The sequence below is a fragment of the Sturnira hondurensis genome, unplaced genomic scaffold, assembly GCF_014824575.4.
Source record: "Sturnira hondurensis isolate 20B ecotype Veracruz unplaced genomic scaffold, ASM1482457v3 Scaffold0017436, whole genome shotgun sequence".
Lineage (NCBI taxonomy): Eukaryota > Metazoa > Chordata > Mammalia > Chiroptera > Phyllostomidae > Sturnira > Sturnira hondurensis.
Genome location: NW_028090067.1, coordinates 17,444,791 through 17,472,100, shown reverse-complemented (window position 1 = coordinate 17,472,100; position 27,310 = coordinate 17,444,791). Strand labels below are relative to the sequence as shown.

Genomic DNA, 27,310 nt, shown 5'->3' with positions numbered 1-27,310 from the left:
CACTGGGTATATAATTCTAAGATGATGTTTATCTTCTCTCAGGACATTGGAGATATGTATATGTATATGTATATGTATATGTATATGTATATGTATATAATTCCTCTGCCTTGTGGCTTCCATTGCTCTTGATAAGAATTCAAGTATAAATTTGTCACTTCTTTTTTCTGTGTGCCAGACAGAAGCCTCTGGACTTCATTCTGAGGGGAACAGGGAGTTATGAAAGGCTTTGACGCAGTGGGGTGGCCCAGTCAGATCTGCCTTTTAGAAAGTACACTCCAGACTTCTGGCCAGGATGGAAGCGTAAGTGGAAACACTGTGCCTTCTTGCACAAGCAAGTTGAAAGACAACAAAGTTTTAGTAACAAAAACGCAACCAAAACACAGAAAATTGAACTGTACGGAAGTCCCACAACAGTGAACCGTTCAGCCAGACTGGTAAGAGGGGCGGATTCAGCAGCTGGCGGAGCGGGGTCACGCAGGAAAAAGTGGCTGGACCAGCCCAGGTGCACAGGCAGCCGTTTGGCAGATCCCAGGTGTGGGGTGGCAACAGGCAGACCCAGTGACGGCATAAGGTGGCTGGCTGACCACGCTCACACATTCACACTCAGATAAACCAGGCGAAGGAGGAAGCAGTGAGACAGACCACGCAGGCTGGGACCCCAGCAATAGGAATTTAAGCCTAAAAGCACTGATTGGAAAAACTTTCAGGGTCGAGGTGCCAGGAGAAGCTCCCAGGTTCACGGAGAGTTTGTTGGAGAGACCCACAGGGTCCTGGAGGGTACACAAGCCCACACACCCAGGAACCGGCACCAGGGGGCCCGGTTTGCTTGCGGGAAGCAGCAGAGGGGACCAAAATCCAAGAGGGCACAGAACAAACACCATTGCCCCTCGCTGACCCTGCCCCCACATACAGCGTCACAACCCAGCGACTTGGATTGCCCCAACCAGGTGAACACCTAAGGCTCCGCCCCTCATATGTAACAGGCGCAAACATAATAAAACATTATGGTTCAAGAAGAACAGCTCAAAGCCCCAGAGTCAATACTCCTAAGTGACAAAGAGATAGCCAACCTATCAGATGCACAGTTTAAAATACTGGTGATCAGGATGCTCACAGAACTGGTTGATTTTAGTCACAAATTAGAGGAACAAATGAAGGCTTAACTAATGTAAATGAAGGGAAATGCACAGGAAACCAATAGTGATGGAAAGAAAACTGGGACTCAAATCAAGGGAGTGGACCAGAAGGAAGAACGAAACATCCAACCAGAAAAGAATGAAGAAACAAGAATTCAAAAAAAAATGAGGAGAGGCTTAGGAACCTCCAGGACATCTTTAAACGTTCCAACATCCAAATTATAGGGGTACCAGAAGGGGAAGGGAAAGATATTTCCCAATCTGGGAAATAGACTTCCAGGAAATCTAGGAAGCTCAGAGAGTCCCAAAGAAGTTGGACCCAAGAAGGAACACACCAAGGCACATCATAAGTACATTAGCCAAGATTAAAATGAAGGAGAGAATCCTAGAAGCAGCAAGAGGTAAGGGGACAGTCACCTACAAAGGAGTGCCCATCAGACTGTCAGCTGATCTCTCAAAAGAGACCTTACAGGCAAGAAGGGGCTGGAAAGAAGTATTCCAAGTCATGAAATCCAAAGACCTATAGCCAAGATGGCTTTATCCAGCAAAGCTTTCATTTAGAATGGAAGGGAAGATAAAGTGCTTCTCAGATAAGGTCAAATTCAAGGAGTTCATCATCACCAAGCCCTTATTATATGAAATGTTAAAGGGACTTATCTAAGAAAAAGATAAAAAATATGAACAGTGAAAGGACAGCAAACTCACAATTATTAACAACCACACCTAAAACAAAAGCAAACTAAGAGGACAGCTACATCAGGAGTGGAACCATAGAAATGAAGATCACATGGAGGGTTAGCAACGGGGGAGTGGGAAGAGGAGAAGGGGGGAGAAGGTACAGAGAATAAGTAGCATAGATGGTAGGTAGAAAATAGACAGGGGGAGGGCAGGAATACTGTGGGAAATACAGAATCTAAAGACCTTGTGACACAGGGACATGAACTAAAGGGGGGGAACGTGGGTGGGAGGGGGTGTGTAGGATGGAGGGGAATGAAGGGGGGGGAAATGAGACAACTGTAATGGCATAATCAATAAAATATATTTTTTTTAAAAAAAGAAAGTACACCGGCATTGTGTGGATAGTGGGTCAGAGGGTATGGCAGCTCCGGAAGAAGGTCGTTGCTGGAGTCCAGGGACAGGACAAGGGCAAAGTGTATGGATGGGAGGAGGTCAGAGAAGCAGGACTTCGGATCAATTGCGGGAGAGGGTGGGAACTGGAGGGACAGGGAAGACGCCCGGTTCCTGACGAGGTTGAACAAAGGTGCCAAGCGAATACAGAAGGTTGGTTTGGGATGGGGGTTGTACTGAGTTCCGCCTGGACCTCAAGAATACACTCATTCCACAAAGAGTTGAACACCTACTATGTGCCTAGTGCCCAACGTCGTGAGGTGTATTGCGGCTTGGAGCGGCGTGGCAGCATAAATCCGTTCCCATACACACTATTTTTCAGCCGCGGTCACACCTGTCGCGAACTATTTATTGCCTAGCGGGGGGGCCCTCAAGGGCGGACCCACGTCTGACCCGGGTGTGTCTGCATTACCGCCTACGGACCAAGTCCGGATGGATGGAACGATGGACGCGGAGGGGCCTTCTCAGTACTGGCCAAATTGCGGCGCTCCAGAGCCCGAATCTGGGGGGATCGCGGTGCTGCGACGTCGCCACGGATAGGAAAACCTGGGCTGTCTGCGCCCTTCTGCAGGGCAGGGGTCAGCGCCGCGGCCAGGTCTGCTTCTTTGTGGGAGGTAAGGCAGATGGCCTCCACATTCTGCCCATTTCTTGATCTGCCCAACACAGGTCATGCCGTTCTTGGTCCATCAGAGTCACCTAGAGGACTTCAGGAAATGCGTGCGTGTGGGTGTTAGGATCCCATACGGCTCCAGAGAGGAGAGGCGCCCTGGCCAAAAAAGTACCCCGGGCTGGCTGCTAGGGTCAGCTGCGTGTGTCCCTTGCCTCCGGGGCGGGGCGGGGCTCCCGAGGGGGCGGGGCTCCAGCAGGGGCGGGACCGGTGGATACAAAGGGGCGGGACCTGTCGGGCACGAGCCGAACCCCCGCCCCGCCCACTCCCCCGCGCCCTCGCGCGCTCACTCGCTCGCTCGCTCGCGCTGAGGAAAACGTTGCGCAGGTTCATAAATGGAACGTCGGCGGCGGCGTGAGGGAGCGCGAGGGGGTGTGCGCGCGTGCGCGTGCGCGTGCGCGCCCGGGCGAGGGTGACGGGGTCCCGGCCGCCCCGAGCATCGCGCGCCGCAACTGCGGCCCCGCAGCTCCGCCCCCGGCCTGGCCCGGCCCCGGGCCCGCTGGTCCACCGCCCCCCATGGAGCTGTCAGCCATCGGCGAGCAGGTGTTCGCTGTGGAGAGCATCCGGAAGAAGCGCGTGCGGAAGGTGAGGCTGCCGGGGGGCGGCTCCCAGGACCCCTGTGGGGTCCCCTCGTGTTCCCATCAACGACTCCTCCACGCTGGGGGCGACCGCGAATGTGGCCCAGAGGCTCCAGGCAGCCCCGCCCTTCTGGGCTCGTCTCCCCAACTCGCGCCTCAGTTTCTCCCAGCTCCTTGTAGGGCAAGTAGAATAAAAGTTGTCGCCCCGGGATGCTGGGGGCCGCTGAGCTTAGGATCGGACTTAAGGGATCCTGAACGCTATCCTTCTTCATCTACCCCCCATTTTAAATGTGGGGGGGACTGAGGCCCAAGTTGAGGAAATGGCTTGCCTGGTTCGTTGGCGTCTGAACTAGGTCTCGAACACAGGACTATGGACTCTTGGTACCAAGACCTTTGAAGCTGGAGGCGGGCTTCGGAATAGCTTCCAGCCTCTGAAGTTTTAACTGCTGGACTTGGACCTTTTCCGATCGTCTCTACACCCCCACCTCCATCTTTCTCATTCTCCTCCGAGTGCACACCCCTCTGTTTTCCCCACCCCAACTTTCAGCCCCGCCCGGCAGGGCTCAGTGAAGCCGCCTACAACGCTCTGGCTTCCTCGAAGCTCCTCCCCTTTCGCCTCCAGAATATACACCCTGCAATTAAGGAGGGTTCTGCTGGGTTCGGGTCCTCGCCTCTGAGCTAGACTTTGTGGTCCACACTTCCTGTGCACATGTTTGCAGGGTGGGCTCCCTGAAGCTCGGAGGTTGGGGATGACAGTGCTGGGGGAAATTTCCTCTCCTGGCACACATCGCCATCCTTTTCCGTGTCCTCTCTGCAGCCCCTTGGGAGGCTCCAGCGGCAGGGCTAGGAAGGGTCATCGAGGTCACTGCCTCACATTTGACGGAGGCAGAAACTGAGGCCCAGGCAGAGAAATGAAGGGGCCCAAGTCACAGGACAAGGTAGAGAAGGAGGTAGAGCAAGGAGCTCAAGTTGGCTGATTGCCAGTTCATCTTTGGCTAAAGAAAACTCAGTCCTGGCATCTTAGGCCAAGGCTCAAGGTCAAAGTGGGCTGTGAGGTTTGGTTTTTTTTTCCCACCCATCTCTGTGGGGGTAGAACTCTATCTTCAGATTGTTGCTGCCCCTCCTCCCATCCTCCAGAATTTCCTGGATTTTAATTTATTCCACTGAGCCCAGTGCTTTTCATGAAGTGTAGCCGGAGCAGGTACAGTGACCCCTTCTGCACAGGGCTGTGGGGTGGTGCCAGAAAGTGAGAAGCATCATTCTTTCAGCCATTTACTCAGAATACATTTACTGAGGATCTGGCATGTACCAGGCACCATTCTGAGCCCCAAGGAGGAATACAGCCCGTCCCTCACAGAGCTGGCATTCTGGCAGAGGAGACACTCAGCACACCAGGAAATAAAAACAGACGTCTTCCAGCTGGGCTTGAGCTACACAGAAAGAGAACTGTGAGGCGGGAGGGATGGCATTAGAAAGGGCAACCCGGGCACACCTCTTTGAAGAGGTGACATCTTGGTCCCGAAGTTCCAGTGTGGGCGGGTTTCACCCAATGCATGGGGTTGGCCTGGGAACTTTAAAAGATCCCGGTCTGCTGTGAGGAGCAGAGAGGCCTGGCTCCTTTTTCTAACTATTAGAGGGGCGACCACCATTTCTGCAGGTGGAGAACTGTCAGCCTTCTCCAGGGTCCTGCCAGAGCGTTGTAGGTTCAGAGTCCTAAAGTCACTGTCCTGTCATCTCTGGGCCAGAGGCCACCTCTCCCAGGAAAGGGGCTGGTGGGATTACAGCTGAGGGATTTTCTATGATTGGAGGGTCTTCTGATCTAAAAAGGAAAGAGTTACGTTCTTGGCTCTCAGACTCCAGCCACTGGGTCTTTGGTGACGCGCACCCCCATGTGGTCGGTGTTCCCACCTATGATGTGCGCTTGGAGCTTCTGCCACAGGAGCCCTGGAGGCCAGATACACTTCTGTGCTGTAGTAGGGTGGGCATTTGTGGGGGGTCCTCTGGGTCAGTGGGGATCCAGTGGGAGTTTCTCTGGTCTGTGTGTTACGTGTTGGACATCTGTCTGCAGAGGGGATTAGAAGACCCCTTACTGTTCTGTGAGGGGTCTTCAGGGAAGCTGTATGTCTCACTCTGTCTGCTTCTCTTTCTTCCCAGGGCAAAGTCGAATATCTGGTGAAGTGGAAAGGATGGCCTCCAAAGTAAGGTCCTTTGTGTGTATGTCTACCTGTCTGTATATCCCTCTACCCACCTTTTGTTGCCTCTCCTGCCTAGCTTTTAGCTCCAGCTACTCTAGCAATTGGCCAGTCGGCACTGATTAAATCATTTTCTCTGACTTTCACGTGCCCCTCTGCCAGCTGAGGGGCTTGGAGCACATGAGGGTCAAGGTGGGCCCCAGCTTCCCTTCTCACCTGCTCCCCTCCAGCTACATGCCTTCTTTTGCTTAGAGGTACCTCCCCCACTCCTCCTGTCTTTTCCTGCCACTGGGAGGTGAAAGCCCAGCATCTCAGGTTCAGAGATGCCTGCTGGCCAGGTGGGGGGACCCCCACGCCATGGCATGCTGGGCAGGGGTCTGTGAGACTGGTTAAGATGAGGCCAGCCAGTGGGGCATGAGTCCTCAGTGCCACAGAACTAAGGACAGAGTCTGAGCCACCTTGCCTTTGGACAGCACTCTCCAGTCTACAGAGCAGGTTCCCATACAACCTTGTCAGGCTGGTGGGGTGATACTCTTTAAAGATGTAGAAACAGGCTCAGAGAAGGTAAGTAGTTTGCTTTAAGCCACACAGCAAGTGGGGGCAGAGTTGAACTAGACCGCTCCATTTTCAGGTATCTCCTGTGAGTCTCCTCCATCTCAGCTGACAGGGCAGGAACTGGGTCTAGGACCTCTCCCAGTCTCTCCACCTCTTTTGCTGAGGCCCAATCAGGAACCTTCACACCAACCAATCACCTCCCAGCAGGGAGTTGTTGAGGGATGGGGAACCAGCAAGTTGTGGGACCTACCCATTGGTCTGTGGGTGCCCCATCCCTGCCCTGCCTCCCAGAGACTGACTCCCAGAGCCTCTGCTGTCTGTGCCACTGGCTGTCTGCTATGCTGAGGGAGAGGGGGGTGGCAGGTGGGGGGAGCTGACCTGGTGTTGGGTCCTGGGAGCATCCTGGGGCATGGTGAGGAGACACAGCAGTGAGGAAGATGGCCCATATTGCCTCCGCTTCTGTTTCTGCAAAATGGGTTCAGTAGTCCAGACAGTCTGCTTCGCCTTGTGAGGTGAAAGAGCTGGGCGCATGTTGAGTGACTGCAGGCATCCTGATGCCTGGGGTTGGTGGCTGGCCAACCAGATAGTGCACTTGTCTATTCCTCTGCCCCTGCTGCCCCTTCCCAGATACCTTGCGATGAAAGGAGGGTCCTTTCCTCCACTGGGCAAATGACAGGTGGACTTCTGGCCTGAGTGAAAGGGCAGTAAGAGTGGGGGAGAGCTAGAAAAGGAAGAGGCCAGAGTGGGCAGCAGGAGTGTTGGCTGCCTGAGCGCCTGCTCCCCCTAGCTTCTGCATGGGGAGGCACTGCATGGGAGTGGGGTCCCAGCCCAGTGGCCTTGAAGGCACTGTGGGCTGTTTTTCCTCCTCTGTAGACTCCATCTTTTGAAAGATTTCCTTCTCTAAGCAGAGGCACTTACCACTTAAAAATTGCTTCTCTGACTCATTATTCCCAAATGAATATGTCTGCCCATCAGAGCTCCCATCAGCAGGGAAGGACCCCATGCTCCAAGGGCAGTCCCTCTATGTGTCTGCTGGCCTGAGCCCTGGCCTGGAGCTCACTTGTTTCTTAGCATGCGAGACCACCAGGTGGGCCCTCGTGACTACCTTTTATGACCCCCAAGGGGGTTCTGGGAGCCCTGTTGGATCAGATGAGCATGTGTACCTCTGGCTCCTCCACACTTTGGTCCTGTTCCTGTCCAGCTGTGAGCCCTTGGGCAGGTCCCCCATATAGTGGGACCCTTGCTGCCATATCTCCAAACTAGAGTAGTAAAGCCTCCATCCAGCATTGTCATGAGGACCAGATGATGGCTAGAGAGCACTGTGCGTTCTCTGCCCGCCAAGGTCTTAGGGAGTGTTCACTATCCATGGAGTTCGACAGCTTGGCTTCTAGGTCCCCTGCCCCACCCTCAGCCAGGACAGGGAAAGGGAGTTCCATTTCTCACAGGAGCTCAAAGTGGCCTAGAAACCATTTAAATCAATCATCAGATGGGGAAACTGAGGCTCAGAGAGGAGAGGTCAGTACAAGAACAAACCGCCAACCCTGTGTGGTGTGGTACCTACTTCATGCCACCCACGGCACCACCCCACTTCAGCTGGGGGGAAGCAGCTTGAGTCAAAGGAGAAGGAGAGCCAGGGCCCTTTTGTAACCTATTTGGTCTCCAGTCTCCCCTGGCTTGGCACAGAGGCTGAGAAAGGTGATGGGGAGTGGATAGTCGGGCAACCTGCCACCTGCAGGTCCAGGAGCCTTCAGCAGGGCCGTGACAGCCTCAATGGCGACACCGGTTGATTCTCCTGCTCTACAGCCCCCTCATCACCCTGGCTGGGGAAGCGTGTATTAACAACAGAATACTTGCCCTGTGACAGGCCCCTGTTAAGCTGTCCCATGCTCTGCCTGTTTTTCTTTCGAAAACAGCAAACGAATGACAGCCCTTCCTCCCCAGCAGGTGGGGCAGAGGAGCTGTCTTGCTAGTTCTGGAACGTACAGCAAGCGGTCCATAGGGGCAGGGGGCACTGAGAAGGGCTGGAGTGATGGCACAGAGGATGTTAAAACGTTGGCTGCAGGTGCTCTCACCCCAAAGAGGCTCTCAGGTGTCCCACTCGCGCTGCACCCTGCCCGGGACCGCCACCTTTCCCACTCGCGAGTGCTGCCGCAGCAGCCAGGGAGGGCTGTCTCCACAGATCTTTCATAATGGTGTTGTCCATGGACACAGCAGTGACCGGGCTGTTCCTCAGTCAGCCCCTAGCATGATGATCAGGCATTGGCCCCTTTAACTGATTCGTGGCAACCCATTTTACTGGCAAGGAGAGAGAAACCCTCAGCAGAGGAGTCCTTGCCCAGGGTCACACAGCTGGATTGATTCAAACTGCCAGCTGCCTTACCCCAGGACACGGAGGCCCTGACCCTTTGATACACAGTGGGCTGTGGCAAAGGTGACCGAGGATCTCGTGTGTTGGCCTGAAGGCCAGTTCAGTGGTAAGTGCTCAGGCGGTGGGTGGAGCCAGACCAGGGCACTTTAAACAGAGTCTTTAAACTCTGTATTTCAGCATTTACCTGTGTGACCCAGGGCAAAGCCTTCAACCTCTCTGCACCTCCATCTCCCTACTTGTAAAATGAAGCGCTGGCCTCACGGAGCCCTGCCATGGCTGCCCAATACAGCACACGGTTCCCAACAGTGACAGAGGCCCAGGAGACACATTTTTAAAAGGCTGGGTTTGGGCAGCAGCAGCCGAGTCCAGGATTGCGGCCCTGGCAGTCTTTTGCACCCTCTACGCCTTTGAAATTGATTTCACTAACGTTAACACTTATTTGTTTGTATTATGTACCACACTGAAGTAAGTGCTTCCCAGGGCTTAACACAACTAATGGTCACATCAACCCTAAAAGACAAGGGCTACATTGGTAGCCCCATTTCATGCAAGCATAAACAGAGGCCTGAATCGCTGGCTCAAAATCACCCCTGCTGGCTCGCCCAGACTCCCGCCGACCCCCGTCTCATTTTGAGCAGGATTACATTTGAGTTTCGGGCTGGGGGGCCTTGCTCTGTGCGGCCCAGCTCCTTGTGGCACCCCGCCCCCAGCATGGCCGGAGCCTGCGCATACAAAGCTCGAGCAATCCCCGGTGCCTGTTTACAAGGCCCGGGCCAGGGCTGGCGGTCACGTGGCCGTGTTTACCTCTCAGCGGGTGCGCGCGGTCCCCGCCCCTAACTCCCATTGGTTGGCCTAGCCGTGTACGCGCCACTCCTGCGTGCGCGCCGCTCCTGGGCTGCGGAAAGAGGCGTGGGGCGGGGTGACGTGAGCCCTCGGCCCCCCATGGAGCGCTCTGTACCCGCCCCACCCAAACCCGTTACCGATGCATGCCCCACCCAACCCGCCCGCTCTTGCCTAGGTTGTGGGCTCTGCCATCTGCAGCTGCTGTCGTCCTTGTGCCCGGCTATTCCCGAACCGCGTTTGCCATCACTGGCCTCTGGATAGCTACTCTGCATAGGGGCATTATTGATTTCCATTTTAGGGGAGCCCAAGGTGTTCCACAGACACTTGTGCAATCCATGATTCTTTGCCCTCCCCTAGCATGGAGCAGGGCCTCCTGCTGCCAAGTCTCATTCCGTCTATTGCCTCATATCCCACGGGTGGATGCCCCAGGCCAGCAACAGCCCCCTCTGAATCTACTAATCCTTTCTTTGCACACACCGAGGACTGGGCAACCAGGAAATAGGCAGTGTCCCTCTCCCAAGGATGTCTCAGCTCGGTGGGGAGTCAGATATGGTGGCATATGAAGTACCTAAAGGCAGAGAGGGTGGCGGAGATTGAACCGATTTCTAACCACACATTGCTCGCTCACTGTCTCAGTGGCCTTGGCAAGGTGCTTACCCTCTGGGCCTTAGTGTCTTCATCTATAAAATGGGGTCACCTACCTCATATGGGTGTTAGGAAGAATGGATGGGTCCTTGGCAGTCCTCTGCTCCTTGCTGTTACTGTCTGTGGTGTGCTGGTGATTCTAAGATGAGGAAGCTGAGGTCCAGAAAAGGTTAGGGACTTGCCAGGAACCATAGAGCAGCAACAAAAACAAAAAATGGGCAGGGCAATGGGACAGTGGGCAGGGCAGAGAGGACTAGAGCAAGGCAGCGACATTTCAACAGCTAGAGAGAGGGAGGTTGAAGCAGCCCTCAGCAGGAGCACAAAACTCCCTTTTCTTGTAACTAGTTCCCTCTGAGGGAACTGGACCTTTGTTTTGGGGGAGGAGGGGTTGGAGTCTTTGCTAGCCTCTGGTTGCTCCTAGTGTGGGTTCCCCCACCCCCAAGTGTGTGTGTGTGTGTGTGTGTGTGTGTGTATGTGTATGTATATGTATATATATGTATATATATATATATAGCTAGTTTCAGTTTCACGTTTTCTCAGGGTTATTGAAACTGCAGTGCTGCTAGAGCCGTTGCCAGAGCACCTGGGGCTGGGCCTGGGCTGGGTGCTCTGATGGGCGGGGTTGTGATCTGCCCACTGGGACACCAGCTGCATTCATCAGTACCTATGGCAGGTGCCAAGTGCCACAGTAAGGCCATGGTGGGGAGGGTTTGTCCTGCTGGGAATGGGGCGGGGGAGAGGATCTCAGGGAAAGCTACAGGGACCTGGCTCTCAAAGGATGCATAGGAGGCCTCTGGAGGGACTGGATCCAGGGGGAGAGCACAGCATGTTCAAGGAAGAGAGGTGTGATAGTGCCTGCTCAGGCTGAGCATGTGGCACTTGGGTATGGGCTGTGAGGTCCTCAGGGCACAGCCCTTCATTGCTGAGGGGATGGGAAGCAGCTGTGCAGCAGTGTCAGTGGAGAAAGCAGCACAGAGTCTGTCCTTGGGCAGCTTGTTGTTCGTCACCTAGATTAGTCGCCTGTAGGTTTCACAGTCCCAGGAGAGTTTAAGATGGAGGTTTCAGCTGGCTGGTTTGGAGGCCATGGGGGCAGGGGCAGTGCCCCGCCTCTCTCTTCTTCCTGACACCTCCCGGATGCCTGCTCCCCTCCCTTCTCACCCAGCAGAGCTGGGGCTGCCTCAGCCAGAATCAGAGCCCAGTGTTTTGGTTCTGTTTGTGTGTACACACAGGCACACACACACACTGGTGTGTATTTCTATGCATGCACATGTGCACACACATACTGATGTGTATTTGTATGCATGCACATGTGCACACACATCTGTTTTAAATTTTTTCTTTTTTTTAAAGATTTTATTTATTTACCTTTAGAGGGGAAGGGAAGGAGAGAAGGAGAGAAATACCAATGTGTGGTTGCCTCTCATGGGTCCCCTGCTGGGAACTGGCCTGCAACCCAGGCATGTGCCCTGACTGGGAGTCCAACTACAATCTTGTGGTTCGCAGGCCTGTGCTCAATCCACTGAGCTACACCAGCCAGGGCCTGTTTTACATTATTTATTTATTTATTTATTTATTTATTTATTTTTAGAGGGGAAGGAGAGAGGGAGAGAAACATCAATGTATGGTTGCCTTTTGTGCATCCCCTGCTGGTAGTTAGCCTGCAAGGAACCGGTTTGCAACCCAGGCATGTGCCCTGACTGGGAATCGAACCGCGATCGTCTGGTTCGCAGGCCCGCGCTCAATCCACTGAGCTACGCCAGCCAGGGCCTGTTTTACATTTTTAATTTTTATGCGCCAGCTTCTGTTTATGGTGAGTGGTACTGGTTTATATAGAATTTGTTTTTAAAATAAAGTCATATACATTAAAAAGTGAGCTGTTTAAAGGCAGATACTAAGTAAGTAATGGAGCAGATGGAGCAAGGATGGCTGAGCTCAGGAAGCGCTGAGCTGTCTCAGTGCACACCTGTCTGGCAGAGCGTGGGTACTCGCTGGTCTGGGAGTGGTGGGAGGTCCCCTGGGGCAAATTCTAGGTGGCCGAGCCCTGTGATTGAAGTCACTAGACATTTACCAAGTTCCAGCTGGATGCCAGGCGTGACACAAGGGCACTTCAGACTGGCTTTGAGGGCACAGACATGTGCCCAAGAGGGAGGGCGCAGTTCATCCTGGTGAGAGAGGCTGTGCTAAGGCTGTGCTTTGAGGAGGTGTGGGATGGCGACAATAGTGAGCATAGAGCACTCTGTGTGGCAGGCCCTGCTCTAAACACTTATGCACGTGAGCACTTTTTCCAGCAGAGTCCTCGGGGAAGACACAGGGACGTCAAGGCACAGGGGCCTTAGGGAAACTGTTCAGGGTCTTACAGCTATCAAGGACAGTGCTGGAGTTTGAACCCAGGCATTTGGCTCAGAGCCTCTGCCTTTTACCACAGACTCTCGCTTCTTCTAGGAAGGGGACATGGGGCCTCCAGGCCCTGCCCTCTTTCAGGCACCCCATGCTCCTAGGGTGGACGTGGGGTCTAATCAGGAGTCTCACACATTTAGAGGGTGGCATAATAGGTGCTCAGAATGAGGGGAGTTCTGGTGTCATTGGATCCCTTAGAAGGCCTCTGACCTAGCTGGGATGGCCAGGGACAGCTCCTAGGAGTAGTGACAATTTCCTAGACCAGGAAGGGGCGAGGGCTTGTAGACAGTGGGCCCTGGTAGAGCAGCTGTGGCCTCTGTGAATGGCATGGGGAGCAGGGCAGCTCTGACTTCTCGTTTTTCTTCCAGGTACAGCACTTGGGAGCCAGAGGAGCACATCCTGGACCCCCGCCTGGTCATGGCCTATGAGGAGAAGTAAGGGGCTTGGCCTGCAGCGGGGCGGGTTGACAGGCAGCCTTGGAGCTTTCCCAGGGAGCCTGTAGCTCTCAACCAGGGGCACAGGCGTGAGTGTGCGGTCCTGGCAGGGACAGCCCAGTCTAGTCTGCAGCTGAGGGAGGGTGTTGAGCACCAGCTCCAGGGCAGCTGGGGCCCTGGTTCCTTTCCTGTTGCTAGGTGACGCTGGCCCCTTCCCTGCCCTCCCCAGGCCTCAGTCTCTCATCTGGGGTTACTGGGGCTTCTGCTGTGGCTTCTCCATAAGGTAGAGGTTTCAGCTGCAGTGGTGAATGTTGAAATGTGTCATAGTGATGCCCTATGTGAGAGGGACAATATCAGTAATACCCATGCATGCTCTTGGGGAGAGAGCAGAAACATGCTCCCTGGAGATTCCCTCAAAGGAGAAGGCAATCCGATGAACCTCAAAAAAGGCCCAGGGTTGTTGGGGTGGCTTTGGAGGTGGGATAGCTAAGTTCTGGTCCACCCCACTTTGCCCTGCCCTAGCTGAGTGGCCCTGGGCAGAGCCACCTGGTCTCAGTCTCCCACATCAGTCAGCACTCTGCTGACAGTCACAGGCTGGTGAGTCCTGGGCAGCTCCTCCCATGCAGACATGGCCATGCGGGCACATCGCAATGGGGAGCCTCTGACACCATGTCCTTTCTCCTGGTGTGGGAGCAGAGTGGAGCCTTCCCTTGTGCTCTGTGAGCCCAGAGGTCCTGACCTCCTGGCTGTGGGTCAGGGGCCTGAGCTGAGGGAACGAGCCCAGTGGGTATTGCAGAGAACGTCTAGGTGGAGCCCCGTGGGTGCAGAGGCCCTGGCATGAGGGTCCGTGTTCGAGGAGGAGCATGGAGACAAATGTGTCTCTGAGTGTGGCTGATGGGAGTGGTGTGACCTGGGAAAACCGTGCGGGCCGGGGGCTTCTGAAGGCTCTGGGAGGGCAGAGTCAGTCCTGGTAAAGGAATGGCATGATATTCTGAGTCAGAGGTCGACGGTTACGTGCACGCTGGGAGTTTCAAACCTCCTGTGTGGCCCTGCCTTACTCCTCTCAGGCTTGGTGACAAGGGGGTGGACAGGAGTGATGTCCATGTAACACAGGCTTTTCAGGGTTTTAATGAAGACAGAAGGGGGCCTGCCAGGGGGCTCTACTGGGGAGTCCCTGCACACCAGGGGGGACTGCGAGGGCACTGAGGGCTTGCTGGGACCACGACCCTGTGGTGGCCTCTGTTCCTTATCCTTTGGACACGATGGTCAGAGTGTCCAGGTCTGATGGCTACCAGGCTCCGAGTTGGTAAGGACTGGACAGACTGCTGGTCCCCCACCTCACCCTCTCGCTTCCCACCTCCCACAGTTTGCTGGCCGGATTGGGGGTGTGGACTGCAGATAGGAAGCCAGGGTCATGTGGCCTGGGCTCCAAGCTCACCCTGCTGAGCCTGACTGGGGTCCCTGGCCTGCCCCTCCTGGGTGGGGACCAGGGCTCAGCATCTTCACCAGCAGTGAGAGGTGTCATAATTTGTTGTGTGTGAGTCACTTAACCTCTCTGCCTCGGTTTCAGTGGCATAAAGTGGGGCTAGTAGCAGCTGTACCCCCTCCCAGGGTGGCTATGAGTGCTTGGTCGTCTGGAGCACTGCGTGCATGGTGCGCAACATGTGTGTGGTCACCACAGTAAACAGCTCATGAGAATACACTGAACACATTCCTATCAGCATTATTATTTTTCCCCAAGGCCTTCCCCATCCCCCCGCCTCCTCCCTTCTTTCTCTCTTTGCTTTTTCTTCCCTCTCCCCCCCCCCTTTATAGTTTTAGTCTTTCTACTTCTCATTTCTGTAAATACCAGGAACATCTCCTGTTGCTCTTAAGAGCCCTGATGATCAGCTGAGAGTAGAGCCTCCTCCTCTAGGCAGGGACACGAAGCCCAGAGAAGGGGGTGACCGGCCAGGGCCTCCGTGGGTCAGGGTAGAGCCGGGCCTGGAACAGGGTGCCCTGGCACCCAGCACAGTGGGTTCTGAGAGAAGCTTCCCTGCCTCAAGGGCTTGGAAGGACCGTCCTGGTGAGCCGCCCGGAGTGGGCACCCTGGGGCCCTGTGTGCTTCTTCCAAATGCTGGTTCTGGGGTCCCCCCCCTCAGACTTGCCGAAGCCCGCTCCGTCAGGAGGGAGGTCCTCTGCCTGGCACCTTGCCTCCAGGAGCCCTGGGGGCTGATGTGCTGGAGGATGGTGGGCAGCTGCCACCAGAGGAGGGGACAGTGGGAAAGGCTTCTCAGGACTCACGGGTTTAGCTGGGCTCAGATTTGGAGCCTGGCCTAAGGTCACACATCCAGTGTTAGACAGAAAAGGAACTCCCATGGCTGACAGATTCTGAAAAGACAGGGCTTCTGGGCCATCCTGCCAGCAAAGGGCCAGGTTGCAGGCGTGCCGTCCAGACCGCCAGCAGCAGGGCCTGGGGGGGACGCCACATGTGCGCCACCTGGAGTTGGCTGATGGGCGTGTCTGCACAGGGTCAGGCGAAAGTAGGTCTACTCTTGTTCATAAGAAAAATAACACAATAATTAAGAAATAAAAATATAAGGAGAAACTGCTTTGTGTACTCACAACTGCGATCTTACTATTGCGTCTGTCCATTATGTTTTGGGGAAGAAAGATGAAAGTTTTGAAAGGTTTTCCACTGGCCAGATAAGGGGACGGGAAACCGTGAGATGGGGACAGGTCTTTGACAGGCACAGAGGCTGTGAGGAAGGAACAGTTACCACTTGTCACTTACAGGTGACAGTCCTGAGTCTGAGCAGAGGGTGGCAGTATCTGGTGGCTGATGCAAGGCCCCCACGTGGTTGGGGACTTGGGTCCCTGCTGCTACCAGGCCGACTGCTCGCTCACTCGTGCTCACTCTCTCCCTCCCTCCCTTGCCTACTGGAATTTAATTTACAGCATCTCAGAATTTCTCTTGTGTTGGGGTGCACTCCTGCCCTCACATTCCTGCTGCCAAGCACATGGCCTCTGCCGTGGCGGCCACAGATAGTGTGAAAGGAGCCCAGCGAAGTGGGCAGAAGGAAGTGCCTGTGATTTCCCCACCGCTTCAGGCCCTGTTGTCAGCATCTCTGGGGTGACCTTGGGGGTGTGTTGTGTCTGCAATCTCAGGCTCCGCCTGTGTTCGTGTGTCTGGGGTCTGGGGGCCCCCCAGCAGAGCATCTGTCATCTCCCTGGGACTCGGTGCAGGCTAGCTTCCCTCCCCTTCCTGGATGGAAGAGTCCAGACAGGCGGGAGCCTGTTCTTTCTGTCTACTGTGCGGGACCATTCCCATCTCATCAACTGCCCTGGGACATTCAGGCAAACTCGGTTATCTTGGAACTCCATTTTTGGGAGGGTGGCATTGTGGAGCAGAGCTCTGGCCTAACCTGGAGCCCACTAAAGAGCCGTGTGTGTTTAGAGATGCCACCAGAGGTCTCCTTTAGCATTTGAGACAGTGGCTGGGCCTTGCCTTTTGTCAGCTGGGAGGACTGAGGCCCTGGGAGTTAAATGTGTGATCCCACTGTTGCAGCCTAAAAAGAGCACCAAGGAGGAGCCCCCACTCCAGGATTTGGGGGTGGTCTGTGGAGGATGCCCCCTTCCCCATGGGCTGCAGAGGGCAGGGAGGGGCGGACGCCATACTTTCCCTAACATGTCACCAGTGTTTCCTTCTCTTCTGCCATCTGCTTTGCACCTCAGGGAGGAGAGAGACCGAGCGTCGGGGTATAGGAAGAGAGGTCCGAAACCCAAGCGGCTCCTGCTGCAGGTAACCCACCAGTGTTGGCACCCACCCACAAGTCCCCGCACTCACCCTGCAATTGCCCAGCTAGTTGTGCTGAACAACTACCCCCCCATCTCCTCCCACCTCAGCCCCACCCAGGGCACTGTAAGTGCAAGGCACTTAGTGGGCAAGGTCCAATGCAAGGAGTTGGGGGGTTGGAGTGTGGGGCTGGTGGCCCAGGAAGGCAGCCCTGGGGGGAGGTGTTATGGTAGGAGGGAGGGTGGGCATATGGCTAATGGGCTCTGAGAATTTTAAAAGCTTGGAATCTTGTAAATGAGCCTTTTTGATATTCACAGCCCCCAAAATGCAAAATTATAATGTTTGATGTCCTTAGAAGACAAAAACTAGAACTGAGAAAACATGGGACCCTGGAATTTTAGAATTCAAGGAAAGGAGATTTGGCATTCTGGAACATTCTATAGTTTCTAGAACCATGGTGGTGGTTCTAGAAATGTGTCATTTCTAGTGAGAAGAACCCTCAGGGCCCCCTTTTCTGAGTCTCCACCTCAGGCGGGACTTACACTCCACAGCACCCCGCTGCCCAGGCCCGGGTGGTGCTTTGTTGGCCTCCTTGCTTTGCGCTGGAGAAAGGATGAGTCTGGAGTGGTGTAGCTTCGCAGCTGGAGCTGGTTATGTCCTAAGGTTGCTTTTCTGAGCCTGAGTTTTCTCATCTGTGAAACTGGAATGGTAGGGCCACCTGCTCTCCCTAATTTAGGAAGGTCCCTCCAGGTACGTGGAGCCAAAAATGACTCTTCTTGGTCCATGTGCCGTGTGAGCCATGTCCACCCTCCTGTCCGCTCTTGACTGGGAAGCACCTGAGGCTCTTGCCAGAGTACGTGGGCTGCCCCCACGCAGTGAGCACGTTCCCTGGGGCTCGGTGTGAACGGGGAAAGTGGCACCTGTCGGCCACTGTCTCCGTGCTCAGCACTCCCACAGGGAACACATGTCGTCTGCACAGCAGACCTCTGGGGCAGGCGTATCATCCACTGTGTAATGAATCCCCCCTAACTAAGCAACTTCACGCAATAAACACTGGTGATTTCGAGGTCTCCATGGGTCAGGCCTTCAGGAGTGCTCTAGCTAGTTCTTTAGAGGCTCCAGTTTGAGTTACAGCCCTGATGTTGGCCAGGGATCCACTCACCTGAAGGTTTGGCCAAGGCCTTCAGGCCCACTTCCAAAGCGCTGCTCACAGGGGCTGGTTGCAGGCGTGCCAGCACTCAGTGTTGGCGGGAGGCCCAGGCCCTGCCATGCGGACCTCTCCAGAGGGCTTCGGTGTGGCCTCCCAGTATGGCCACTAGTTTCCCCCAGAGTGGGTGACCCAAGAGAGAGAGAGCAAGGGAGAAGCACAGTGTCTTAATGACCTTGCCCGGGGAGTGCCCCCCGACGTGGCAGGCAGTGTTCAATGGGACCGCTCATGGTGTGAGATCCTAGAGGCAAAAATGGCAGGGGCCGTCTTACAGCTTGCTCATCGTTTCACTGATGAGGACACTGAAGCACAGGGAGGCCAGCAGTTTCCCCAGGGTCATGCACTGGATTAAAACCCAGGCCTGGCCCCTGGTGCTCCCGATCAGTTAGTTCTCTTGTGGTGAGGCGGACGAGGACGCAGATGAGTCCCCCTTGGAGAATCGTGGGAGAGTTTACTGGGCCTGCAAGCCAGGCGGAAGGAGCGGGTTTGATAAAACTGCACCTAGGAAGAGCCCTCTTAGCATTGCGGTGTTTTCCCAGTGCTGTCCCAGTTCAGCCCTCCTCCCGTCCCCACGGCAACCCGCAGCCCACACCCACTGATGGGCATTAGCAGGTGGGACTAGAGGATGGGGCCTGCACGGGGGATCTTCGCTCTCACCTGGAGATGTTTGACCTTCGGGTCCTGTCTGGGGGCTCCCTTGCTTCCGGGGAACTCTGGGCCTCTGGCGAGAGGGCACAGCAGAAGTGCTGTCCCGGGGCCGCTCAGGCCCTCCCAGCATTTCAGCACCAAGGTTCGACTTGGACTTGTGTAAATTACCCCCAGAATCAGTAAGACGAATCCCCAAATTGCAAACACCAGTCCTTGAGTATCGGAGGAACCTTCCTTCCGGCCTGTTTTAACAAGAACCAGGCAGGGCATCGACAGAGGGCTGTGCCCACGTGGGCCACGCGGCAGCTGGGGCTGAGCCGTGCCCTGAAGGGATCCAGGGGAGCTGGACGGCTGCTGGCTGTGCCCGCACCAGCCAGTGCTGCGTGTGCCCCTTGGTTAACTTGCCCTGGGGACCTTCAGAGCCCTCCGCTTCACACCATCTCCCTGGGAAGCTGCTCTCTTGGCTGTGGGTCCTTCAGTGAGCAGAGTTTCCTTCCCTACGATGAAGAATAATCCCTTGTCTCTCCACCTCCCAAATCCAGATCTGTGTTTTGTTTCTCTGCGTGCCCCTCCACGGTGTACCAGAGGCATATGCCTGTGGCCCCCATCCCCGAGCCCAGACAGCCCCGGGGAGATGAGGCTGCCCTGTGGGGCTGGGGATGGGCTGACAGCTGGCTCTGGGCCACGAGACCTGGGGAAGGACACCGAGGCGGGAGGAACGGCATGAGCAAAGGCGCGGCAGCGGGTGGGAGGGCAGGGCTGACCGGCCGTGCCCTGGCTTGCCCCCGCAGCGGCTGTACAGCATGGACCTGCGGAGCTCCCACAAGGCCAAGGGCAAGGAGAAGCTCTGCTTCTCCCTTGCGCGCCCACTCGGCAGCGGGAGCCCCGAGGGGGTGGTCAAGGCGGGGTCGCCTGAGCTGGTGGACAAGGGCCCCTTGGTGCCCGCCCTGCCTTTCCCGCTCCGAAAGCCGCGCAAGGCCCGCAAGTACCTGCGGCTCTCACGCAAGAAGTTCCCGCCCCGCGGGCCCAACCTGGAGAGTCACAGCCATCCACGGGAGCTCTTCCTGCAGGAGTCACCGGCCCCGGACGCCCTGCAGGCAGCCAGCGAGTGGGAGCCTGCTGAGCAGCCCCCTGGAGAGGAGGGTAAGGTGGCCCCTCCAAGCCAGGCCCAGAGACCCTCAGAGCTGGAGAGGTCCCTTGAGTCATCAGGCCCATCTGGCTTAAGGCCCGGAGAGGGTTTGGGGTGCTCTGGAGGCCATGGCGTGGCCCCCACCCAGAGCTCTTTCTGTGGTCTGCTCAGGATGAGTTCTGGTCTGGCCAGAAAAGAAACGCAGTGACCTCCCCCGCTTTGTCCAGCACTGGGCTAGGCCCTGACTTGGCTGGAGGCTCAGAGGACAGCCTGGTGGGGGGTGTGCTGTAGCCTGCATGCTGCCACCGCCCCGCTTTCCCCAGGCTGCTGTCGGTGCTGTCGTCCATCTGTCTGTCTGTCTTTCTCCCATGGCTGTAGCAGACGCAGACCTGGCCGAGGGGCCCCCTCCCTGGACACCTGTGCTCCCCACAAGTGAAGTGACAGTGACTGATATCACCGCCAACTCCATCACCGTCACCTTCCGCGAGGCCCAGGCGGCTGAGGGCTTCTTCCGAGACCGCGGCGGGAAGTTCTGAATCACCGTTTTTACTTTTCTTAAACTGTTTTCTTTTGGGCTTGGGGTGGGGGCTTCCAGAGATGGGGAGGGGTTGGGGTGGGGTAATTATTTTATTTAATAGTTTGGAACAGTGAGGGAGGAAGACCCCCAGCACTCTCCCGCCATCCTGCCCCTTCCTCCGTGGGTGATGTTTACAGGGAGGCCTGCGGGCCTCGTCTGGCGGAGAGGTGGGGAGGCTTGGCCTTGTTCCGTCAGTCTGGGTGCGGTGTCCAGGCAGAGTGCGGACGAGACCACCGCCCCTCCGACAGCTCCATCACCGCTCTTCTCTAGGGACAGAGCAGCTGGTCCTGGGAAGTACAGGAGGGCGGAAAGGCCCAAACCTGGCCCCTGAGCAGCCCACCCCGACCTTTCTGATTGATTTCCCTTTTCCTTTTTATTGAGGGGTGGGGTCTTTATTTTTAATTTTGCACTCCTGCTTGAGGTTCGGTCAGAGGTTGCCTTTGCCCAGCATGTGGGACGCAGAGGAGGGGCAGGAGGAAGGGTTAGGGATTGCTGCGGCGTGTCCTGTGATACCCTTCAAAGCGGTCTCTCTGTTTCCCTGGGGGCGGCTGCCAGTGGGGCACCTGCTGCTGAGAGCCACCCCCGGTCCCCATCACTGGCCTGGGAGAAACACCGGGCGTACACCCAGCTGCACAGGTGTGCACTGCACACCGCTGCTCCTGCCCTAGGGAGTGCGTGCATGCGGCTGCAGACCTGTGCAATGGATCTTGCAAATCTCATGTTTGGAAACCCCGACCCGGTGACTGCAGGGTGATTCACAGCATAGAAGAAGTTGCCACGGGCACCCTGCACTCACCCCACCTGGCACAGCCCATCACATGACAGGACCCAGGCCAGCTCCGTTTGCTGAGAGCTGTCCACGGGGCTCCGGTCATGGCGCGGTGGCTCCTGCCGCTGTGGGCACACAGGCGTGGCCAGCCACCGGTGAGCAAGTGTCTGCTCGGGCAGGCTGTGCACCCCAAGGGCCCTGTGCTTCCTCCCTGGGGCTTGTTCTCTTTGACTCAGGGGGCTTCCCAGCCCTTCCCACCACCCTCTGTCCCTGCACCCTCCGACAGCTCAGCCGACATTTTGTGTGGGTGTGGGTGGTCCACAAGGGAGAGTGTCCCACCACCTTCTCAGGGCAGCCTCAACTCCCTAACCCTCCTCATCCTGTGCCTCCCTGCACCCACCCCCGCGCTGAAGCTGGGGCTGGCCTTATTTTCCTGTGGGGGTGGGGGAGCTCTGCCCATGTCTTCCTGTGGTCATGCTGCAGTGGACAGTGGCTCAGGTGGTTCACAAGCCCCACCCCACCCACCCAGCAAGGAGCTGTGTGTGCCCGGAGGAGGGGGCTCTCGTTTTCCAGTTTGCACAAGTGTGCCTGTGGATCAGGGGCTTCCCTGGCAGTGAGGAGTGAGTTTTCCCCTACCCCGGCCCTGTGGGGGCGGGAGTCCAGTGTACCAGGAGAGCAAGTAAAAGCCTGGCTTCTTCCAAACCCCCCGGCCATTGCCACCCACCCTCCGGAGGTGTCTCTCTGCTCCACTGTGTCATGAGAGGAGGGGAGGGCAGTACCTCCCCAAACCCCTTCTCCCTGAGTTCCCAAACCAAAGACAGCCTGCACCCCTCACTGTTTGTGGTACCCTGCTCGCAAGATTCTCCAACCCCTGGTCTCTCTCTCCTCCTTCCTTAATTCTTTGTTGTCCAGGGTCAATTCAGTGCTTCCATTGGGGACAGTCCCCTCAGGGGTGACTTGATTCACCCCCAGCCCAGGGGGTTGAATCTAGAGGAGCAAGTGGGGGTAGGTCAGGGGAAGGAGGGGCAGCTGTGGGACCCTGGGGAGCGGATGGGGCTGGAGCTGGGTGCTGTCCCAGGACAGGGGCGCCCCACAGAGGTCACTGAATGCTGTTGGCCCATGGCTTTGGGACCTGGCTTGCTTTTCCCCAGGGGTCACAGGACCTGTTCCTGCCTCAGGGGCACTTTCAAAGAGTCGGTGGTGCAGTTTGCAGGGTTGGAGGTTTGGGGAGCCTTGTGTGGAGTGGGACAGCTGTTCTGTGGACAGCAGCAGACCTGTCTCTCACTCTGTTCTGTGCGGCCCACGGGTGCCCGATGTCTTGCAGAGAGCTGAAGCCTGCGGGGCCGGCTCCCTGGGGAAAGGGCTGTGGCCTCTGAGAGCCTCTCCCCACTCCTCCACCCCTAGAACAGAAACCTCGGTTAGGGGTTGGGCGTGGCCTCGCAGGCCTCCTCCCAGTCTTGAGTGCCCCAGCTGGGCTGGGGCCCGGCCTGAGCAGGGCCAGGCGGCCCCTGACCTGCCACCTACCCCCCAACCACTGGAGTCCAGCACTCAACGGTGTGTGGGCTTAGAGATTGGACCACCTGCCTCTCCTCCCCCTCCGCCAATTTGAATGTAGAAAGACTGGTTGGTACTTTTCTTCTGCTGTGGGATTGGACAAGGAGAATGTTCTCCACCCCTGGCAAAGCCACTTGAGGGCAGCGGCCAAGTGCTGTTGGGCAGCCCAACAATCGTCATCACCCCATTGAACCCATTGCCAACCGTCCCCTCCTGCCCTGCCGGGGGAAGGCGCTGCACTTCGGTTACGTGGTGGAGCTTCTGCTTTATAGGCCGCCCGCCTGGCCTCCGGGCCCGGCACAAGAAGGCTTCCTTTGCACAGAGCGAGCAGCCAGCTTTGTTCAGACGAAATGAATGTACCTGGAGGGTCGGGCCTGAGTTGGAGCCGCATGTGCCCTTCTCGGGGCGAGCCAGGGTGGGCGCGGAGCTCAGCTTTATTTTTGTACTGATATTGGTCAGAGAATGTAGAGCATCTATTTATTCAGATGATTTATCTGGTAAACAAGGCAAAAAATTATTAACTACATTAAAGATGATTTTAAAAAAGTTCTCGGGCATCAGTTTCTCTTCCCTCTGGGGCCCCAGCGGGGGGAAGAGCTGCAGCCTCCAGGCCCAGCCGGGGGGGCAGGTCTCAGCTCTGCCAGGGGCTGGCCGTGACCTTGGACGGGTCAGTCCGTTATTTTTCTGTGACCTTCATGTGTAGGAGGAGGATTAGTTTGGTGATGGGCGGGAAGTGGACGTGTGCCCACTTGGGTGGTCCGGGTGCAGAGGCAACAGCAGTGGGTGGGCTCGGGGGCGGCTCTCAGGGAACTCCCTTTAGAAAGTGGGGGGTTAGCGTCCCTTGTGCTCAGCTTCCAGCCTTGATCCTAATTTTGGATCGCCAAGAAGAGCCCCATAGGCACCCCAGTGTGAGTGTCCATCCTGGCTCCCAGGTGTGGACACGTTACCTGGGCACGGCCTTCTGTGGTGGGGCTGGTGCCACACTCTTCCTCACGGGTGGGGACAAAACTCTCAGGCCAGAGCCAGCCGTTCGAGTCCGCCTGGCGAGGGCACGGCCGGCCAGGCGGGAGTCCGGGTCTCACCCCCAGCCCTTCTGCACAGCTTTACTGCCCGTGGTCTCTTTCCCACAGTCAGCGGGTCAGGGAATGTGAAACAGAAACTTTCAGAAATGAACAATGCGTGAAGTAATGGTGGGGAAGCCTCGGGCCTGCTGCGTTTGTCCTTCAGGACACCAGTCGCCCTTCATCCATGTCTCCACCCTCCATGTGCAGCAGCCCCCCCCTACTCCAGTCACTAAGTAGCTGTCTCTGTTTGTGTCCAGGGCTAAAGGACAGAGGCCACCACAGGGGCGTGGTCCCAGCAAGCCCTCAGTGCCCTCGCAGTCCCCCTGGTGTGCAGGGACTCCCCAGTAGAGCCCCTGGCAGGCCCCCTTCTGTCTTCATTAAAACCCTGAAAAGCCTGTGTTACACGGACATCACTCCTGTCCACCCCCTTGTCACCAAGCCTGAGAGGAGTAAGGCAGGGCCACACAGGAGGTTTGAAACTCCCAGCGTGCACGTAACCGTCGACCTCTGACTCAGAATATCATGCCATTCCTTTACCAGGACTGACTCTGCCCTCCCAGAGCCTTCAGAAGCCCCCGGCCCGCACGGTTTTCCCAGGTCACACCACTCCCATCAGCCACACTCAGAGACACACTTGTCTCCATGCTCCTCCTCGAACACGGACCCTCATGCCAGGGCCTCTGCACCCACAGGGCTCCACCTAGACGTTCTCTGCAATACCCACTGGGCTCGTTCCCTCAGCTCAGGTCCCTGACCCACAGCCACCCCCAGCAAACTGCCCAGGGGGACCAGCGGCCCGCCCGTGCCTCTCCCTGCACCTGCTCCATCTTTGCAGCCATGACCACCAGCTGGCAGTGAGCACATTTACTAGTGGAGGCAAGAGCCACATGAGGGGAGGGATGGCTGTCACTTCTGTGCCTTCCCATGGCACTTCATCACCTGGGACAGTACCTGGCATGTGCTGGGACCTCAGTGAAGATGTGTTGAAGAAGCTGAGAATGGCTAGCTGACCCCCAGTTACCGTCAGAACACACTCGCCCGTGCGAGCCCACACTCACGGGTTCACAGAGTGCTTCCCATGCCTGCACTTCCCAGCAAAGCCCCACGAAGCCAGCATGTGGTCACATCTCATGGTGGGGAAGCTGAGGTTCAGAGAAGGGGGGCCTCACCCCGCATTGCCCAGCTGGCGGGCGGCAGAGCTGGGATCTACTCCAGGTCTCCAGTGCCTGCCCGGCGCTCCCCTAACCACACTCCAGGGTGTTCCACAGGGTTCTCCCAGGGCCACAGCTGCGTGAGTCACAGCCCCACGGCACTTGGGAACCAGGAAGAAGTTGCGGGACAGGGGACTCTCATGTTCAAAGGCAGCAACAGAGGAAAGTGTTCATTCGTCTGAATGGCCAGCAGGAGGTCTCCTGGGTGAGAAGAGATGAGACCCAGGGGGTGCGAGGGGCGGAGCCTGGGGTGGGTCCTGGTTGGGCTCCTTCCCAGCTGTGAGGCCCATGGACAAGTCCCACAGCTCTTCAGAGCCTCAGTTTCCCCATCTGGCAGAGGAGAACTTCATGCCTGTCTCGGGGGGTTTCCGGAGAGGCCGATTTTAGGAACTGGTTCATGCTGTGCAGGTCAGTGGTGGAGCGGAGGCTGCAGGACGGGGCTGCCTGCTGGCAGGAGGTCAGGACCTCTGGGCTCACAGAGCACAAGGGAAGGCTCCACTCTGCTCCCACACCTCTGCTCCCACACCGGAGAAAGGACATGGTGTCAGAGGCTCCCCATTGCGATGTGCCCGCATGGCCATGTCTGCATGGGAGGAGCTGCCCAGGACTCACCAGCCTGTGACTGTCAGCAGAGTGCTGACTGATGTGGGAGACTGAGACCAGGTGGCTCTGCCCAGGGCCACTCAGCTACGAGGGGGCAAGGCAGGATGGACTTCACAACCTGACCAGCCTTACAAACTACCACACACTGGGCGGTTTTAAGCAACACAAGCGTTCCCTTCCACGGCCCTGGAAGCCAGAGCTTTCTCCGCTGGCTCCCATGTTGGCCACGGGAAGCCAGCAGAGAAAGGTGGGGCCTCGGTGGGGCCTTTCCCCTGCAGTGTGGCTGAAATCCTGGGTTTGTTTGATGTCCCTCCAACCTCTGTCTTCACCTGGCCTTCTCATGCGAGTCCCTGTCCGTGGGTCTCCTCGTCTTACCGGAACACCAGCCGTATTTGATGAAGGGCACGCTCACTTCACCGTGGCCTCACCTTAACTAACTGTGTGCAGGGGCCCTCTCTCCAGTAAGGCCACCCTTGCAGGTTCTGGGGAGGACGTGAATGTTGGAGGGTCCTCTCTGACCTAGCACATGCATTTTTCCACACTTATCGTTGAAAACTTTGTCATGTATGTTGTGGAGACTGCACATTGTGCCACTGTATTTTTATGTATTTACTTATTTTTAGAGGGGGGAAGGGGAGAGAGAAAGAATCCTGCATGCCCGCAACCCAGCTATTTGCCCCGTTTGGGAATTGAACCAGCGATGTGTTGGTTCAGAGGCCAGTGCTCAGTCCAGTGAGCCACACCAGGCAGGGCTGACCTACCATATTAATGCTCCTATTTCAGAATGTGTAACCTCTGATTTTCAGCAAGTTATACAGCCAGCCAAAATACAGGCAATATTTCCCAGACTCCTTTGCTGCTAGGTGTGGCCAAGTGACGGGGCCCTGGCCAGGGAGGTGTGAAAATAAACCCTGAATGGCAGTGTCTGGGAGGGACCATTCTTCAGGAGCAGCCAGCTTGGTCATCTGCCCCTTTCTGCTCCTCTTCCCCCATCTAGCTGACAAGCGCAGACGTTACATGTGGCCACATTTGGGGCCAGGAGGACAAAGTCCCTGCACGTCCTGAGGGTGGTGCAGCAGAGAGCTGGCCGCGGTGCGGGCCCATGGAATGCCCACTCCGAAGTTAACAACAGGTCTCGCCTGTCGGAGGTGAGCGCCCACGCCTGGCTGCGGCGCTGCAGGAGCCAGGCCCCACCCACGGGGTGGACCGCAGGCCTGCCCTGGCTGCAGTATTCCCGGAGCTGCCAGGTGTGAGCAGGGAATGGAGGGGGTCGGGAGTGGGACAGTGACTCCCTTGGAAGAGACGTCCTGGAGGTCCCCATGGATCTATAAGGCGGACCTTCTGCTTTGTCCTTTCTCCAGGATGAGGAGGTATTTTTGGCAGCACTCTCTGGCCAAGTTCAATGACCCAGACGGTCAAGGGTGTGTGGTCTGCAGTGAAGCCACTGTGTGCCTCCCTCTGCAGAGGAAACACAGAGAGGGGACCATCAGAACAGATGGTCTGAGGCCACCAGAGACGCCTAGACTCTGCCCTACACCCCCAGCAGCAGTACAGATGGAGAGGGGTGTGAAGGGACAAGTGTCTAGCCCCGTACACCAGAATGGCCAGGGTCAGGGGACAAAGAGCTGACTGGTGGGAGACCCAAGACATTCGCTGAAATGATTTTATGCACGTCTTCCCAACACACGCAAACCTCTTGCTTTTCCCTCCTCCTGGCTGCCTGCCCAGAATCCCACCAGGATCATCGCCTGCTCCCTGCTGGCGACCTCATGGCCCAGCCCACCCTGACTGGAACCTGACCTGGTTCCTCCCCAGGACAGTCCCCAA

General features: G+C 56.7%; 1 protein-coding gene and 1 long non-coding RNA gene across 4 annotated transcripts; one reads left to right on the top strand and one right to left on the bottom strand.

Annotated features, from left to right (window-relative positions):
* The first annotated feature begins 3,219 nt into the window (after positions 1-3,219).
* On the top strand, positions 3,220-20,310 carry CBX7 (chromobox 7). 3 transcript variants are annotated; one of them, XM_037067853.1, is made up of 6 exons: positions 3,220-3,519; positions 5,667-5,710; positions 12,881-12,946; positions 16,661-16,727; positions 19,368-19,719; positions 20,087-20,310. In XM_037067853.1, exons 1-6 carry the CDS (start codon positions 3,451-3,453, stop codon positions 20,239-20,241), a joined length of 753 nt encoding a protein of 250 aa, XP_036923748.1. In that variant the 5' UTR covers positions 3,220-3,450; the 3' UTR covers positions 20,242-20,310. The 3 variants fall into 3 exon arrangements, with proteins under 3 accessions (XP_036923748.1, XP_036923747.1, XP_036923749.1); XM_037067852.1 differs by having other exon boundaries at positions 3,222-3,519; positions 20,084-20,310; XM_037067854.1 differs by having other exon boundaries at positions 3,225-3,519; positions 19,647-19,719; positions 20,084-20,309.
* LOC119002162 (uncharacterized) lies at positions 4,125-10,259 on the bottom strand. Its single transcript, XR_005069699.1, has 3 exons — positions 10,172-10,259; positions 6,638-6,724; positions 4,125-5,331 (listed from the first exon to the last, which is right to left on the bottom strand). It is a non-coding gene; the product is annotated as an uncharacterized LOC119002162 (long non-coding RNA).
* Positions 20,311-27,310: the final 7,000 nt, after the last annotated feature.